Source organism: Atractosteus spatula, chromosome 1, assembly GCF_055471065.1.
Source record: "Atractosteus spatula isolate fAtrSpa1 chromosome 1, fAtrSpa1.hap1, whole genome shotgun sequence".
NCBI lineage: Eukaryota > Metazoa > Chordata > Actinopteri > Semionotiformes > Lepisosteidae > Atractosteus > Atractosteus spatula.
Genome location: NC_142706.1, coordinates 75,193,079 through 75,209,659, shown reverse-complemented (window position 1 = coordinate 75,209,659; position 16,581 = coordinate 75,193,079). Strand labels below are relative to the sequence as shown.

At 43.5% G+C, this 16,581-nt stretch overlaps 1 protein-coding gene across 7 annotated transcripts in view; it reads left to right on the top strand.

Annotated features, from left to right (window-relative positions):
• LOC148842017 (dynactin subunit 1-like) overlaps positions 1-16,581 on the top strand; it is an 82,665-nt gene that overhangs the window by 41,023 nt on the left and 25,061 nt on the right. For 4 of the 7 annotated variants that reach the window (XM_088919508.1, XM_088919500.1, XM_088919491.1 and 1 more), the window contains exons 5-15: positions 1,931-2,125; positions 2,543-2,740; positions 5,895-6,099; positions 7,776-7,854; positions 8,278-8,437; positions 9,157-9,261; positions 9,695-9,886; positions 10,808-10,924; positions 11,409-11,561; positions 12,108-12,268; positions 13,496-13,664. In XM_088919508.1, coding sequence (XP_088775634.1) covers positions 1,931-2,125; positions 2,543-2,740; positions 5,895-6,099; positions 7,776-7,854; positions 8,278-8,437; positions 9,157-9,261; positions 9,695-9,886; positions 10,808-10,924; positions 11,409-11,561; positions 12,108-12,268; positions 13,496-13,664 — 1,734 coding nt within the window. Of the gene's footprint in view, positions 1-246; positions 268-1,930; positions 2,126-2,542; positions 2,741-5,894; positions 6,100-7,775; positions 7,855-8,277; positions 8,438-9,156; positions 9,262-9,694; positions 9,887-10,807; positions 10,925-11,408; positions 11,562-12,107; positions 12,269-13,495; positions 13,665-16,581 lie in introns of all 7 variants that reach the window. The other 3 variants (XM_088919472.1, XM_088919463.1, XM_088919453.1) reach the window with 1 other exon arrangement.

Genomic DNA, 16,581 nt, shown 5'->3' with positions numbered 1-16,581 from the left:
TTCAGCTTGTACCTGAGGCTTTCATGGTGATGTATGATGTACTCAAAATATTTCTTGGCCTGGCCGGTCTGGGCTGAGGACTGCCTGCTGTGCACATTTAACCACATTTAACCACGACGATGTGTGTTTGTTCTCTTGTTCTCCGGTGACTGCTGGCTTTGCTGCTGCTGCTGCTTGTGTCTCTCTGTGTGTCCTTTCCTCCCTGTGTGACTCTTTCCTCCTCTGAGCCTTCCCACTCTTCTGCAGACCACCACCAGGCGCACCAAGGTGAGCTCTCGCCCGAGCAAGGCGCCCCACGCAATGGGCTTATCACAGTCCTCTGTTAAGTGCCAGTTTTCAGGACCATTTCACAATAAATAGAGAGATCAACAGCATCCGCTTGGAAGTGAAAATACAAATCCAACCTCAAGATTAACGCATGAAACATGCATTTGGCAGAAGGGTTGAGTATATTCAGATTTACCTTACCAATAAGTAGTGCATGCATTTTCCTTTTGGTTTCTAGGTAATAGTTCATGACGTAATGTACCTGCTTTAAGCAGATGTGGTTACTGAAGCAGGTGCCCATATCTGCAGATGAGGAGGCTTTGATCATATCCAGGCTGTCCTAGCTGAGCATCCTTTGGAACTGTGCACAACATTTATTGGAACCTTTTGTTTTTACTGTCATTGAGTTTTTAATCTCAATTGATATGGAAAGAAATGCCTATTTGTGTTCAGCTGAAAGCAGAGAGCGGACTCAGCCTGCCTCATACCGTTTTCATGCCCAGCCTAATTTTCTCAGAGTCTTGCTGAAGGTACTGTATGTGTGGTGCTGTTGAAGCTGCAGTCCAGATGACAGCAAACAACCAACCAAAACCAAAACTATTTTTTTCCTCTTTTTGAACGTCTGCTGTGCATTGGTACAAATGTGAATGAATGAAAATAGCATGAAACTAATCCATGTACTAAGTGATATATATATATATGAAAAATAATTTATTTAATGTAACAATCTTTCAGCTTTCAGCAGTGTACTGTGTGGGGTACTGTTTTAGCCTGTGTTGGGGATAGGTCATGAAGGTATTATTGTCATCTTAATAATAGTAAAAACTTAAAAAGTAACTTCTCAAAGCATTTTATAGAAAAAAAAATCTTAAAAGGATTTCGCAATCAATACTTTATTCCATTCAAACAATTTAAAGCTACCAGAACTGCATTTGTTATTCAGCAAAATAATGTTAGTAAACCCATGCATGGAAACAAAAAAAAAAGCTTTTTACAGATGAAATACATTACCCTTTCTCTGATGTGGATAAATACTGTAGCAAGGTAGACCATGAACTTCTAATGCACTTTTGCACAAATGATGGTTTGTAAAATATTTTCAGATTTATCATAAATTGTACTGCCCACAGCTAAGTGGAGGAAAGGAAGCTGGATGGTTTCTATACCTTTGTGCTGTTTGTATCTGGTACTCCTTACGGAGCTCAGCAGTCCAGTCAGCACTCTTAATTAACTGGCCCTCTCTTCATACAAGAGACCTGAAAAACCCTGATCTAGTTCATTCAGTCTTCCCCAGGGCTTCTCCTGCTCCCTGTCATTCCTCTTTTTTTCAGTTTGCAGGAGTAAAGGGCCAGAACGAGTTACAGTGAAAGTTCAAATTAGAGCTGCTGTGGGGGCTTTTAGTCGTAGAGGTGACTGATTGACAAAGCGAAACCGTCATATACAGCAGTTTCACGTCTGTCACCGCTTCGTCCAGGTTACACATTACATCGGAATTTGGTTTTCACGGATGTGTCTGTTTCAGTAAAGGTTCAAAGGCTGGGTCGACGGATGGCTAGGGCTGCCCGTCAGCAGGTGGACGCAGGCCCTGTGCGGCGGCCGTGGCAGAGCCGTGGTTTTCTGCGTTGTCGCTGACGGCCTCCCTCTCTCCCTCCTGACTCCACAGCCGACACGGCCGTCCAGCTCGGCGGCCTCCAGCGGCACGGCGGGCCCCTCGGGGTCGGCCTCCGCCTCGGGGGGCGAGATGAGCAGCAGCGAGCCCAGCACGCCCGCCCAGACGCCCCTGGCCGCGCCCGTTATCCCCACGCCCAGTGCCTCTCTGCCTTCTCCGGGGGCTCCACAAGCCCCCGTCCCCAGCAAGGTCTGGTGTCCTGCTTCCGGCTTAGATTTACTAACCTAGGAAAGACTGCAAATGGGAGGAGGCCATTTGTCCTGTTGAGCCCGTTTGAGAGTTAGTAATTGATTGGTCCGAGGATCTCCTCCAGCTGTTTCTTGTAAGAAACCAGGGAATCAACTTCGACAGTGTGGTGGTGTCGCTTGTTCCGTTAAGTTTTGCTTAAGTTAGATTCCTTAGAATCCTGTGCTGTCCAGGAAAAATCTCAATGTGATCTCAGATAAGTTGTGTTTGTCATGTTACTCATCTTAAATCAATTTCTGTCTTTATATCTGAAGTTGCAGGTTATCCTTTTGGGGCCAGGTATAACGGTGTTTATTGTGATTTAATGGAGGCACGTGAGGTGAGTGTTTACTGACTTCGATTTCGTATGGATTTCTGTAGGAGGAGGAGGCCCTGAAAGCACAGGTGAAGGACCTGGAGGAGAAGCTGGAGACCCTGAAAATGAAGCGCAATGAGGACAAGGCCAAGCTGAAGGAGCTGGAAAAGTACAAGATCCAGCTGGAGCAGCTGCAGGAGTGGAAGAGCAAGATGCAGGAGCAGCAGGCAGATTTGCAGAAGCAGCTCAAAGAGGCGAAGAAGGTACTGTACCTCACTTTCACTGTGCATTGTCTGACCTCACAGTCCCAAAAGCTGTCTTCAGATACTAATAATTATAGTAATTGAGCCCTGAGATACTTGTGCTTGTTATTTATGAGGAGGCCACTGATTTTAGTCATGGTAATTTTTCCCTATTCAAAAAACTATTTCAAAGGGGAAATGTCAACTAAGAATCGACCTGGCAGTGATACTTCTACTTAGGAGGAAGCTTTGCTCTGGCTTTACACCTCTTCTTCTTCTTTTTCACAGCCTTAGTCCCAGACTGTCCTGGGGTCAGCTGCTTTGGTTGCTCTTCTCCACTTGTCTCTGTCGAGCACATCTTCCTCACTCACTTCACATACCTCCATATCCTTTCTCACACAATCTATCCATCTCTTTCTAGGCCTGCCTCTTCCCCTGTTACCTTCCACCTCAGATTCCATTACCCTCTTTGTTACTTCCTCAACGTCCCTCCTCATGATATGTCCATACCACCGTAACCTCGCCTCTCGCTTCTCTCAACCACATCCACCACCCTACATCGTCTACGGATTTCTTCATTTCTGATCTTATCCTTCATTGAAATCTGCAGATTTTCCCTCGGGAGGGGGATCAGAATACCTCCTGGGTATCCCTGCCTGTCGTAAGAGGCGACTAAAAGGGTTGTGTCAGGAAGGGCATCCGACGTAAAACCATCTTGCAAAAAACCATGGTTGCTCTGGCTTTACACCATGTGCAAAAATGTAGCACCTTTTGCCTGTAGTGATACTTTAACCTGACAGTACAAATATAATTAAAGGACATCATACCGTGTAAGAGCTTCCCAAATTACAAGCTGTGACTTGCATGTTAGGGTTCCTAACAAAGAAGAAACACACAGCAGTGTGTATTTTAGGATAAATAAATACCTTGCAAAAACAATCTTATAGAGAGAGCACAGGACAACTGAAATATCAGTTCTCTTATGTAGTACGACCTTCTTTGGAAAACATAATAAACATACTTTAAGCAGTACATTAGTTTCTGTGTATTTATATATGTAATATATATTTATATGACCCAATATATCATGGTCATTTGTAAAAAAAAAAGAATTTGAACCTGTGGGTTTATATGAATAGCTTTTGCTGTATTACTATGGTTTGGGTGAGAGAGGTAGAACTGGAACTATTGTTTTTGCTGCCCTGAGTGCTGGGGTAAATGCCTTTCTGATCTGTTAGTGTCCTCCGAAAGTCGAGAGAAGCAGACTACAGGCTAAGGTTAAGGCATGATGTTCACTCTCCCACTGAAGGTTTAAAAGTAGGAAATTACCTTCATTTTTGAAGCATACTGGGCATAGCTATTTGGGATTTTTTAGGGATTAGGAAACCAGTGCATTTTAAAGTTATTTGTAGGAGACGTAGTTATAAACATGGACTCTCTAACGTTACCTTTCTTTGGACAGCTGAAGAAGGGTTATTATTTTATTACAGTACAGAGCAAAAGTTTTTCAGATTTTCTGAACTTTTGCATATTTTTGCATTGAATGTAATCAGAGCTTCATGTGGGTCTTAGTGATATAGAAAGGGGAGTCTAAGTGAACAAATAACACCAGAGTTTGGTGCTTGTTTAGTTTATTCAATAAACAAAGTCATCCAACATCCAGTGTCCCTGTGTGAAGAGGTTAACATCCCCCTTAAATTCAGTAGCTAGTTGCACCACTTTAGCTGCAATAACTGCAACCAAATGCGTCCTGTAATTGGTGATCTGTCTCGTATCACTGTGTAATAATTCTGGCCCATTCCTCCATGACACTCTGCTTCCGTTTATCAACATTTCAGGATTTTCTGCTGTTGCAGATCCACAATTCCTGTAAGAATGGCACTTTCCCCAAAAAAGGACTATCAAAACAAGTGATGCAAATCTGTTAAAATTTATCTGGTTTATTCATCTTCAAAAGTATTTTTTAAGTTTTCATTTTACTTTTCTCTGGATACTTTTCCTTTTCTTGCCTCACCTGTGAAAGGGTTGAAGATTTATTCCAGTCCTTGCCTGTCTTTAACCATATTACCAGTTCTGCCATTATTGCTTTTTTATTGTCCCTGTGCCTCTTATAGCCCCACAGTCTTATATAACGCAAAGCACTGAAAACAAGCATGCATTGATTAGTTTGCTCATAGATCTGCACATAATAACTGTCTGCTGTCATGCTCACCGAGTTAAGGCAGCAGTACACATGACTGCTCATTGCCTTTTCTCTTTGAGTGGCTACTGTGACATCCGGGATGAGGCTTGGAATGGCTAAAAATAGTGTAAACAAGCCAGAGCTGACAGCCTTCTGAGGACGTGCTCGGCAGGAAATGCTCTGAGATGACGTGATGCCACATCCAATTCCAAAACATTCAAAACGTAATTTGAAGGTTCCAGTGTGTTTTTCCTGTATCTTTTCTTCCGATTTGGGAAAGCCCACTTTTTATTTCTCTTCTTGCTGTGGCAGCACTCCACCTAGTGGGAAAAAAAACGATTACAGATCCTCAGATTGCAAAGCTTAACTATTTCTCACAGGGTTTGTTAACCCCTGGCTGTCGTGATATGCTGCCGAATGTGAGTGTTCAATCTCATTCGGTTTTCAGTCCTGTAAATATAGTGTGTCTTTATATGAGTCCTTAAAGCGCAGGCTGAATAATGCAAGGCATTTTAATTTTTGCAGTTGCTTTTGAAATACCCAGACGTTACTTTTTATGAAACTCTGAAATTGCCAAAATATCATTACACTTTCCAAATTCTACAGAAAGCTTCAGAACCTTCAGAAGTATCTTCAGATTAGGGGCAGAAAAAGTGAGAACTGAGCTGTGGTCCCTGTGTTGAAAAGGAAGATAGGCAGGTAGAAAGAGTTGCAAGAACTCAAATTTCTGTCTGTGATGTGTCAACTTCAGAGAGGCAGGAGCACCCAAAGGACTTTTGCTTTGAGCCCTTAACGTGTTTCAGGAAAGGGTAAAGTGGAACAGCAGGGAGAGGCATGTGATGATCCTCACAGTCCTCACAATCCTGAGGTTCTGGGAAGATGAAGTCATTATAATGTCTAGAGAGCCCCGCTGAGGTTTTTGTAAAAAGCAGCAGGGCCTCTGCAGAAAAGAAAAGGAAATGTTGGCATTGTCTGTGCTTTTGATCCCTTCAGGAGGCCAAAGAGGCCCTGGAGGCCAAGGACAGGTACATGGAGGAGATGGCGGACACTGCCGACGCCATCGAGATGGCCACACTGGACAAAGAGATGGCAGAGGAGCGTGCCGAGTCTCTGCAGCAGGAGGTGGACTCCCTGAAAGAGAAGGTGGAGGAGCTCACCATGGACCTGGAGATCCTGAAGCATGAGATTGAGGAAAAAGGTGAGCTGCGCCCACAGTGAGAGCACCTGAGGTCAGCCAGTGCATGATCTGACGTCACCAGCAGCTTGTGGTGATGGGTTATGTTGCCACTGAAGGAGAAGGAACTCAAGACTTCTTCTGCCAGATATGTCCTGTCTGATTCTTATAGGTTTGATGAGTGTTCAGTGTTCTCAGTAATGGATATAGATCTCTTGTTTACAGTCATACTTTGATACATCTCCTAAACTACATCTTCCGTCTACATGACTGATGTGGTTTTGAAGGCATATTCTGCTGAAAGCTGCGTATGGAAGTTTTAGAACTCGCATCTGAGACAAGCTGGTCAATCAAACAATCAATCAATCAATCAAAGTTTATTTATCAAATGCACAAGAATACAGCATGCAGCAGTAGTTGCTGGCAATGAAATGTCTTTTCTACGAGCTCACCGGGGGGGATAAAAATCACAAAATTAAAGTTACAAAATAAGGTGACATAATAATAGATAATAATGTATTAGAAATTGAATAAAATAAACTCAGACAAAAGTCAATATAAATAGAGCTATATATTATGCCTGCCATTACATATCCAGAGATACTGTGTGGTGCAAAAGAGATTGATTTTTGAGTTTGTGTTATCTGTAAAATACAGAAGAAAGCAGAGTTGTTGACTCTCACAATCATTTGCATTACCCCATTGCTGAGCTCTTTACAACTCCCAGTAGCACATTGTTACTCAAATAATCACTGTTACTATGCTGTTCTTCTGATTACTAATGCGGTACAACGTTTCCCAGGGGCTTTCGACACATGTAGTGTCTAACAAGCATAAAAGAAGATGGGTTTTCTTAGATTGCATAGGCTGATGAGATGAGCTTTTAATAAAGGGAAAGTAGAAGACAATAGTATGAGTGTGTTTGGGTTTGTTTTCTTGATAATTAAAAAACCTGTTTGTTTACCCCACCATTCCACTTAGACTATAGTAAAGTGTTTATAGTATTGTTTTTCTTGTCTTATATTTCTGACATTCGTTTTCAAGATGTCAAGCTTTGAGTGATGGTAGTGGTTTTAAGTTATCATTTGAATATATTTCTAGTTTTCTTCTGTGACTGACTTTTTGTGCTCCTTTGTAGTTTGGTATTAAACTTGACAAGTTGTGTTAATGTGATCTCTCTGTATATACATACAAGTGAGTCTATTGCAGCACATAAAAACTATAGTATGAGGAAAAAATGAATTAACTTCTACTGTCTGACTCACATTTGACTGTATTTTGTAACATTTCCTATGTTCATATGAAACTTTAAATTAATTTGCTTGATTTGACATTATATTATCTTTTTGTTCCATTTCATAAGAGAGGTTATAAACCTTTAAATTCAGACAGCGGAAGATAATAGGGACAGAATAATTCACTCTATTTTGCAACTAAGAAACCAATGTAATCAATAATCGATGAGAATTTTAGGAGATTTGTTTTGCATGCATTAAAAAGGCTAAGCTAAGTTTTAATTAATGCAAATATTTAAAGGGTGTAATAGTCTTTCTGTAGGTAGCAGAAATGAATTTAGGAGGCAGTTCCAGTCTGCTTCATTATGAGGTTGCAGAGCAGTGATAAGGTTTATGTTATTATTCACATCCCTGGGTTTTCAATGTGAAGATATCTTCAGTGATTTGGGGTCTCTGTTCCAACAGGCTCTGACGGCGCAGCCTCCAGCTACCATGTGAAGCAGCTGGAGGAGCAGAACGGGCGGCTGAAGGAGGCTCTTGTCAGGTCAGTGTTGCTCACGTCAGGCTGGGCCTTGAATAATGGGGTTGCCAAATGTCTGATTTTGCAGACCTTTTATGTTAGAATACCAGGCTTTTTAAAGCAAAAGCCATTAAAAGTCACTCGAGGCCCATCGTCAGCTTTGTTTCAGGCGGTAGGGTGGACAGATCCCATGGCAGGCGTCCCATCCAGGGGTGTTCCTGCCTTGTCCCCTGTGATTACTGGGGCTAAGCGGATTTCCAAATAGAGGACGACTGTTTTTCCAAATGCAAAAATTAATGGCACTCTTTGGATGTACAGCCAGTTTTCTACATAGTAGAAGTCTGGTTGCCCCTCCAGGTGCTGCCTTCTACAGAGGCGTCCTCCTGGCCCCTAGTGCGCCCCCCACCGGGCCCGCGAAGGTCCTAAACCGGCCTCCTTGCCCCGCAGGATGCGAGACCTGTCTGCCTCGGAGAAGCAGGAGCACGTGAAGCTGCAGAAGCAGATGGAGAAGAAGAGCTCGGAGATGGAGGCGCTGCGGCAGCAGAAGGAGAAGCTGGTGGAAGAGATGCAGCAGGCCGAGAAGACCATCGACGAACTGAAGGAGCAGGTCAGAGGGCCGGAGGCTTCGCCGCCCCCGCCTGGGCTCTGTGTGTTTATTGCGGTCGTTTCTCTTGCTCCGTTCATATGTATACTTCAGACGGGTTTTTCTTTCTTTGTCACGTTATCACTTATGTGGATTGTCCACAATAACTGACGTCTCGCTGCCACTAAGAACCGTAGATTGTTAAACTGCCACTGATCCGTCAAGTGTGACGAGACAGACATGACTTCCGGTTTATAACCTTCCTGATGATTTAAGTGCATCTTCCTGAAGCTTCCGTTTGAGTCCAGAAATTCAGCTCTTCTCGACTGTCAGTGTAGTTCATGCTGTAAAGTAACTGGTCTTTCTTCTTTTGACCGATTTCAGCTCAGCAATAGCTTTTTTTTTACAACGAAGTGATTGTACACAATATTCTGTGTTAACTACATAACTACATTGAAATTGCGCTCTATATCAGAGCTTCTATTTTGTCCATTTAATAATAATTCCTTACACTTACATTCCTTGCACTTCTCTGATGTACATCGTGTAAGAAGTATGTTCATAAATTCAGTACTCATGTGAAAGCTATAAAACCCTGTAGGGTGAACATGCTTGAAATGGCGTCAGTTCCTGTTGGTGCGCGAGATTTCCGGCAGTGACAGCTCACCTCAGGTCACCGGGGCTGCTGGTGTGCGCGAGTCCGTGTGGTGCTGACGGGGCTCTGGGGTTCGGTCTCTGTGCAGGTGGACGCCGCTCTGGGTGCCGAAGAGATGGTGGAGACGCTGACGGAGAGGAACCTGGACCTGGAGGAGAAAGTGCGGGAGCTGCGGGAGACCGTCAGTGACCTGGTGAGCCCACCTCCGCCAGGGCCTCGTCTTGGGACTTCGGAATCGGAAATTCTGTTGGGAAACTCTTCAGCCGGCTTCAAAAGAGAAATATGAAAACGAGCAGAGATGAGCAGCTCCTGAAACTGATCGTGCACCTAGAGATTACTTGGTTATGAGCTTTTGAGATGGACACGTTTCCCGTGAGTTGCCATGTGCCTTAGAGCACAGCAGGGGCTAGCGTGCAGGGCGGACAGGTTCCGCTGTACAATGCGGCTGTGCTGTCTGACTGGACAGCTGTCCTGTTGTTTCGGGTCCTGCTTTGATAACTCCTTGACTGGCATCCCGTCTGTTGGCTGTCCCGTGTGCCGCGGAGCGAGCGCCGCGTGCTGCACGCCTGTCGCCTTGCTGAGTGTTCTGTGCGAGTGACCCGCCCTCTGTCCGTGGCTGCCCGCAGGAGGCCATCAATGAGATGAACGACGAGCTGCAGGAGAACGCGCGAGAGACGGAGCTGGAGCTGCGGGAGCAGCTGGACCTCGGGGCTGCCCGGGTGCGAGAGGCGGAGAAGAGGGTGGAGGCGGCGCAGGAGACGGTGGCTGACTACCAGCAGACCATCAAGAAGTATCGGGAACTGACCGCACACTTGCAGGTGAGGGGAGAACACCCTGCCCCAGCCTAGTGAAGCACACTCATGTCTCCTACAATGAATCTAGACTGCAGGTGTGTGGGAGAGCACTGAGCTGAAGTCCAGATTTTCTTTGGAAGTCGGACATCCCAATACTGACAATGCGGTTTTGCTTATCTTCTGAGATCTCACAAAAGTCAGGATATAGGGTGATAACATTGTTGTCAATTTAGGGTTTTTTAAACCCTTTAAGGAGTGGTTAGCACAGCATGTACAGTGCTTAGAAAACATTGGTCATATTTCTTAAAATGCTTAACGAATGCTGCCATCTAGTGGTGAAGCTGATGCAAAAATGTAAGAATACACTTCCATCCTAGACTAAGTTATATCTGTGTATGGCTATCCCTGTCAGAGCTCTGAGCACACACACATCACAGTGTCTCTCCCTGTCAGATCTCTGAGCACACACACGGCTGTGTCTGTCCCTGTCAGAGCTCTGAGCACACACCCGGCTGTGTCTGTCCCTGTCAGAGCTCTGAGCGCACACACAGCTGTGTCTGTCCCTGTCAGAGCTCTGAGCGCACACACGGCTGTGTCTGTCCCTGTCAGAGCTCTGAGCACACACCCGGCTGTGTCTGTCCCTGTCAGAGCTCTGAGCGCACACACAGCTGTGTCTGTCCCTGTCAGAGCTCTGAGCGCACACACAGCTGTGTCTGTCCCTGTCAGAGCTCTGAGCGCACACACAGCTGTGTCTGTCCCTGTCAGAGGGACTTGTGCACATACGACTGTGTCCATCCCTAACAAAGAGCCATATACAAATGTGGCTTTCCCCATCTCCATCAGAGGGCTGTGCACACATGGAAAAGACTGTACCCATGCTTGACAGAAAGCTGTGGTCACGTGCAGACGGCTCTGCCTGCCCCCTACTGTGTGCTGTGTTTTTAGGAGGTGAACCGAGATCTGATGAGCCGACAGGAGGCGTCAGTGGAGCAGCAGCAGCAGCCCCCAGCTGAGATGTTTGACTTCAAGATTAAGTTTGCAGAAACCAAGGCATACGCCAAGGTGAGCGCTGAGCTGAGTCACCAAGAGCTGGGCACACGCTGCTTTTCAGCTTGAGAGGAGGGTCGAGTATTTAGAAAAAAAAGCTGTCCTCAATTTCTTGTCAGGGCTATAAATAAAAGAAGGGTTTTCTGCAGCATTTTTTATGTTATTCAAAGAAGAAATTGCAAAAAAGAAATTGACCCTCAATTTATAACCTCACTGTTCTTCATCCAGGTTGGTTAACCATAAATCATTTTGGGGCTCTGGTTTGGATAATTTTCTGAGCCTTTAAAGAAAGAAAGTATCAGGATCCTGTATTTTATTTTAATCTGGAAGGATAATTACTTGATCTATTAATAATAGTTTAAGAAAATTTGGACTGAAAATAATTTTACTGATTTCTTAATTACTGACCTGTTATTACCTAATTCGTCACCTTGTTTCACCCACATCCTAAACACTGGAACAAAAGATTCATGTATCCCCATGCCCTCTGCGTTCACAGGCTATTGAGATGGAGCTGAGGAAGATGGAGGTGAACCAGGCCAATAGGCAGGTGTCTCTGCTCACCTCCTTCATGCCGAACTCGTTTCTGCGCCACGGGGGAGACCACGACTGCATTCTGGTGCTACTGCTCATCCCCAGGCTCATCTGCAAGGTATACTGGAGCTCTGCTTGCGAGCTTTGGTACATTCTCTCTATTCACAGCTTATAACCATCCACAAGAGCCTCATGGGGTGTTGTGAACGGGTCATTAGAAAGGCTGTTAACATGATGAGACCTTTCAGCCCGTCTTGCTTGTTTGGTTGTATATCATGGGAGTTTAATAGGTTGCTGTCCCTTGGACTGGGGCAATATCCGTTTTATAACGAGGTGCCAAACATTGTACACATTATTCTAAATGAGGTCTAACTAAGGCCCTTCTTTAAATTTTACTCTACACTATACATCCTAACACTCTGTTTGCTTTTTTTATTCCTTCACCACATTGTTTAGAAGATATAAAGGATGTGTCAGCACCTACACCATCATCTTTTTCATGAGTAGCCTCTTCAAGGTCAGCGTCTGCTGCTTTCTGTCCTTTGTCGCCTGCGTGTGACAGCTGCCGGCCAGGTGTTTGCCCCGTCTGGGCCCCAGGCGTGCACCTCCGGCCGCAGCTGTGGAGAGGCTGCTCTGACCTTGGCGTGTGTGCGCTGTGTGGCAGGCGGAGCTGATCAGCAAGCAGGCCCAGGAGAAGTTCGACCTGAACGAAAGCGGCGTGGAGCGCGCCGGCCTGCGCGGCGCGGCGGGCGAGCAGCTGAGCTTCGCGGCGGGCCTGGTCTACTCCCTCAGCCTGCTGCAGGCGACGCTGCACAAATACGAGCAGTACGTACAGTACCTCCCGCGGGCCGAGCCCCAGGAAATCCTGCTTGCACTTGCTGCGAGAGAGCATTTTAACAACCGTTTTAAAACTAGTGTTGGAAAAGTGAAATATTAATAAATCAGATACAGAAAAATATACCGTGATAATAAACTTTTTAAATGTGTTCATCGGGAGATGTTCCCCCTTAGTACTGTATGTATTAAATGCAACTCGGTCGTAGTGTCTCTCCTTTTTGAAATATGTAATTATGAGTCCTTTTTCAAAACTGACATAGGTTTTGTTTTTTTAAATTTTATTTTTTGAAATACACAAAACCAGAAGTAAAGTTGCTCAATTTAACTCTTTTAATGATCCAGTGGGTTTTAGCAGGGTGTATAGCAGTCAGGGAGAGCTTGATCATCAGCATGTGGCCACTAGATGGTGTACTCATACAGTACACGAGAGGGTGGAGGCTGGATGTGTTAGTTTAGTATCTTAGGCCTCCATATTTTAGTTTAACACCAGTGTTAAATCTGCTGTGGTGACTGTTTGGTATACTGATACTAAAAAGCCTGGCTTTTCATCAGTGCCTTAAACCTTCCTTTTGGCTGTTTTTTAAAGATGAAAGAGTATTTGGGATTGTGTAAGCCCCTGTACATTTTTTCACTAACACATGATTGTAAAGTTCGGATGCTACGTCTAGCAGCTGTCTCTTTCACTTTGCAGTATGATTCAACAGACTTTGACTGGTGTCTGGGAAGTGCTTCAAATATTATTGAGTTGAAATTCTTATAGAATCTTCAACATATGAGCAGCTGTTGTATTCCTTCAGGGGCGATGTTAATGCTATTTTATTACTCTGGAAGACTAATCTCTAGTATCTATACTTAAGAGGCACACATTTGTTCAACAGTATGATTTTTTGATAACCTTGTTTATCCAATAAAAATGTTTTAATCTTTAGTTTTTCCCACATAAGGTCAAAGTATATACACGAGCAAGATGTGTATCTCATGAAGTGCTTATGATTTTTTCAGGACTTTTAATACCATTTTAAACTGAAATGATCAGTGGCTGCACCCTGTTAACTGTTTTGTCCCTAGACTGTGGTGTAGCTTTATGTTAGCACGTTTCATGTTTCTCCTTAATCTGGAGTATCTTCAGGAGTTTGGTAGTGTTGAGGGGCTGCTGGTAGAGCAGGGTGTCCTCTCGGTCAGCAGGCTCTGAGCTTGGTTTGTCCTGCCCTGCAGAGCTCTGAACCAGTGCAGTGTTGAGGTCTACAAGAAGATCGGCCTGCTGTACCCCGAGATGAGTGTCCACGAGCGCTCCCTGGACTTCCTCATTGACCTGCTGCACAAGGACCAGCTGGATGAGACCGTGCACGTGGAGCCTCTCACCAAGGCCATCAAGTACTACCAGGTACAGCACAGAAAACCAGGGAGGGACAGTGTAAGCGAAGTTTTGAGAGTAAACCACACTAGACCATCGCCTTTATAATTCCACCTGTTATCTTGTATGGATTCACTCGCCACCGATACTCAGTGGTGTCTGTCTGTCCTGCAGAAATGTCTTCCATACGTTTGTTTTACTTGTGTGTGGAGACGGGAATAGCAGCATTGCTGAGCCAATAGGTTTCACATTTTTGTAGAAGAGAACTGTGCTTGTGAGCTTTGTAGAAGTGCAGGGAAAATGGTTTGTTTGTCTTGTGGGAGAGCTTTCATTCCATTACTGGTAATGAAGGTGAGATAGTGAAAAAAATCCCACAGTATGAAGATTATTTTACATTTTTATAGAAAATAACCCAAACTAATTTTCCACATCTTGCCATAGGTTTTTAGTTACCACCTTAAGCAGGTTTCTGTGAGGAAGAGCGCATACATTTAAATGTCCTGATTGTAAACATGATCGCCAAAACAACCAAAAAAGTATTTTCCTTGCCTGCCATTATTTATTCATCTTGATTTTTTCTTCCTCACACTGCCTGAATATAGTAAGAAAAATGAATTTGACCAAATTCAGTAAAAACTAAATTTAAGCAGCATAATAGTTGGCCCTTACATGAAATATCAGAGATTGATATAGACCTCATTAATTGAAGACACAAACATTTTTACTACTTTCACACATGCCACATCTCTCCTCCCCACCCCATGTAAGCTGGCACGATCCTCTACGGCCTTCCCCTACCAGACAAGGGCTTTATTATTATTACTTTGATCCCTCTGACATCATTAAGGACACATTAAAACACTGCAGTTCTTATAAGACAGTAAAGTGCATGAAGAACAAAGTGTAGCAATATAGAGAGAGGGCTGCAGACACCCAGTTTCCTGTGATTAGAAACAGATGTGATCACCTGCCTTGCCCTGTGTAGGGAGGCAAGAATTCTCAGTGCAGTTTGGAGCAGATTTGTTTATTACGATAACCTTCGGAGAGCTATGTAGAGAAGTAACAATGCACTCTCATCCACTGCACAGTGAATTATAGACATTGCTGTGTGCCTTTTATACATTAACTGCAACCTTCTTCATGACTGTATAAAGAATCTAATGCTGTGTTATGGAAAACAATCTATTTGAAATAGATATGTCTTCACACGAAGAAGGGGCGCATTCAGACACGGGAATACTAGCTCTACAATGTGTTCAGCTGCTTGCAAATTTTACACATTCTTCAAAGGTCTTAGCCACCTAAATAAGGATCCCAGACCTACAACCAGTGAATTACTTTTTAAAACACGAAAACAAATTAATTCTACACCTGGATTACATGATACTGATTTGCCATTTTCAGTAAATCATCAAACCACACTTATCTGTAATCCCTGGACCACAACCTTCAATTTACACATCTGGATTGTCATCACCACTGCCTCGTGTCCTTTTCCTGTAACTATTTCTCTGGCTAATAATGAAATCATAATGTGGGGAGAATCCTCATAAAATTACTTTGACAGATGATTTTTATGGCAGTGAAGGGAGAGTGCTTATTAATTTAAGAACAGTTACAATGTGGCCCATTTAGACCATATGGTCGTTAGTTAATTGACTCAAGGATCTCATCTAGCTATTGGCTTTAACAACACGACTGGGGAGCCTGTTCCAGATTCCCACAACACTTTGGCTAAAGGAGTGCCTCCTGTTTTCAATTTTGTGCCCTCTGGTTTGTGTTTCACTTTGTTTTCGGAAGAAGTTGCGTTACCTTTGTCAACGGCATCCATGATTTTAAATTCTTGAATCGGGTTCCCTTGTGGCCATCTCTGTTAAAGACTCAAAAGGTTCAGTTCCTATTTTAAACATCCTTTCCTTTTTGTTGATAGTGATAACCTATTTTATCCTGTGTCTTTCATGGTGCCTCTTTTCGCAGCACTTCGTAGTAAAACATGCAAAATAGCCAAAAAAGAGGGAAGTATACCCAACATAAAGCAGTCATTTAAACAGATTTAAAGCCTATTGCATGAAAGAATTTTAAGAGTATTTTTAAAGAGTTGACTTGCAAGATCTTGTATCGGCCTGGAGATCAATCCACAGCTTTGGAGCAACAGAAATCCTGCTATTCCAGTGTTCTGAGCCACATACTGGGAATTGAAAGATCGGATAAAGGCTAAGAAAGTGCAGGTGCAGAGTCTTGTCGTGAATACAGATCTAGATGTTGCACACCATTAATAGTAACATAACGCTCCAAAGCAAGACATTTCTGCTTTCAAAAATGTGTTCATACACAGATTGTTTTTTTAGCATATAGCTTTATCTTGTCCCTGGAAGATCAAATTATTATTTTTTTAGTTATTTGTTTGTTGTTGATAGTTGAAGCTCTGTTTTTAAATTTCCATTCTTTATTTTATATCTACAGTTTATTGCAATCTCTGACCGCGGCCTCTCCCTCCTTTTTGAAATTTAAATTATTTTGTTTCTTGGCAAATGTACCAATGAAAAATGAAAAGAAATAGCTTTCTCAAGGACTGTTGGGATTGACATTGACTCATTTCCAGTACATATGAGAAATCAGTTGTGAAAAGAAGCAGCAATTCAGTGTAACGCAGAAACAATAAGAATCACTTTATTTCACAGCATTATTTTCAGCATAATTTGTGTAGTTTCCTTGGGGAAATTGTTGATATTAGAACATGTTACTGTTCGATGTGACAGGGGACCTGTTCAGGACGAACACCCCAGGGCAGATGGAATTGCATGAGCTGTTTACAGGTCGCTAACAGTTTATCTTGTGATTGTAGTGCATTTTTTCTCACCTAGACTATTCTGAGCATGCCAGCTCATACTGCTGTCCTGAGAGGCCCGTTTCATGTGCAGGAATATTGTTCCAGGCTTAGCTGAGC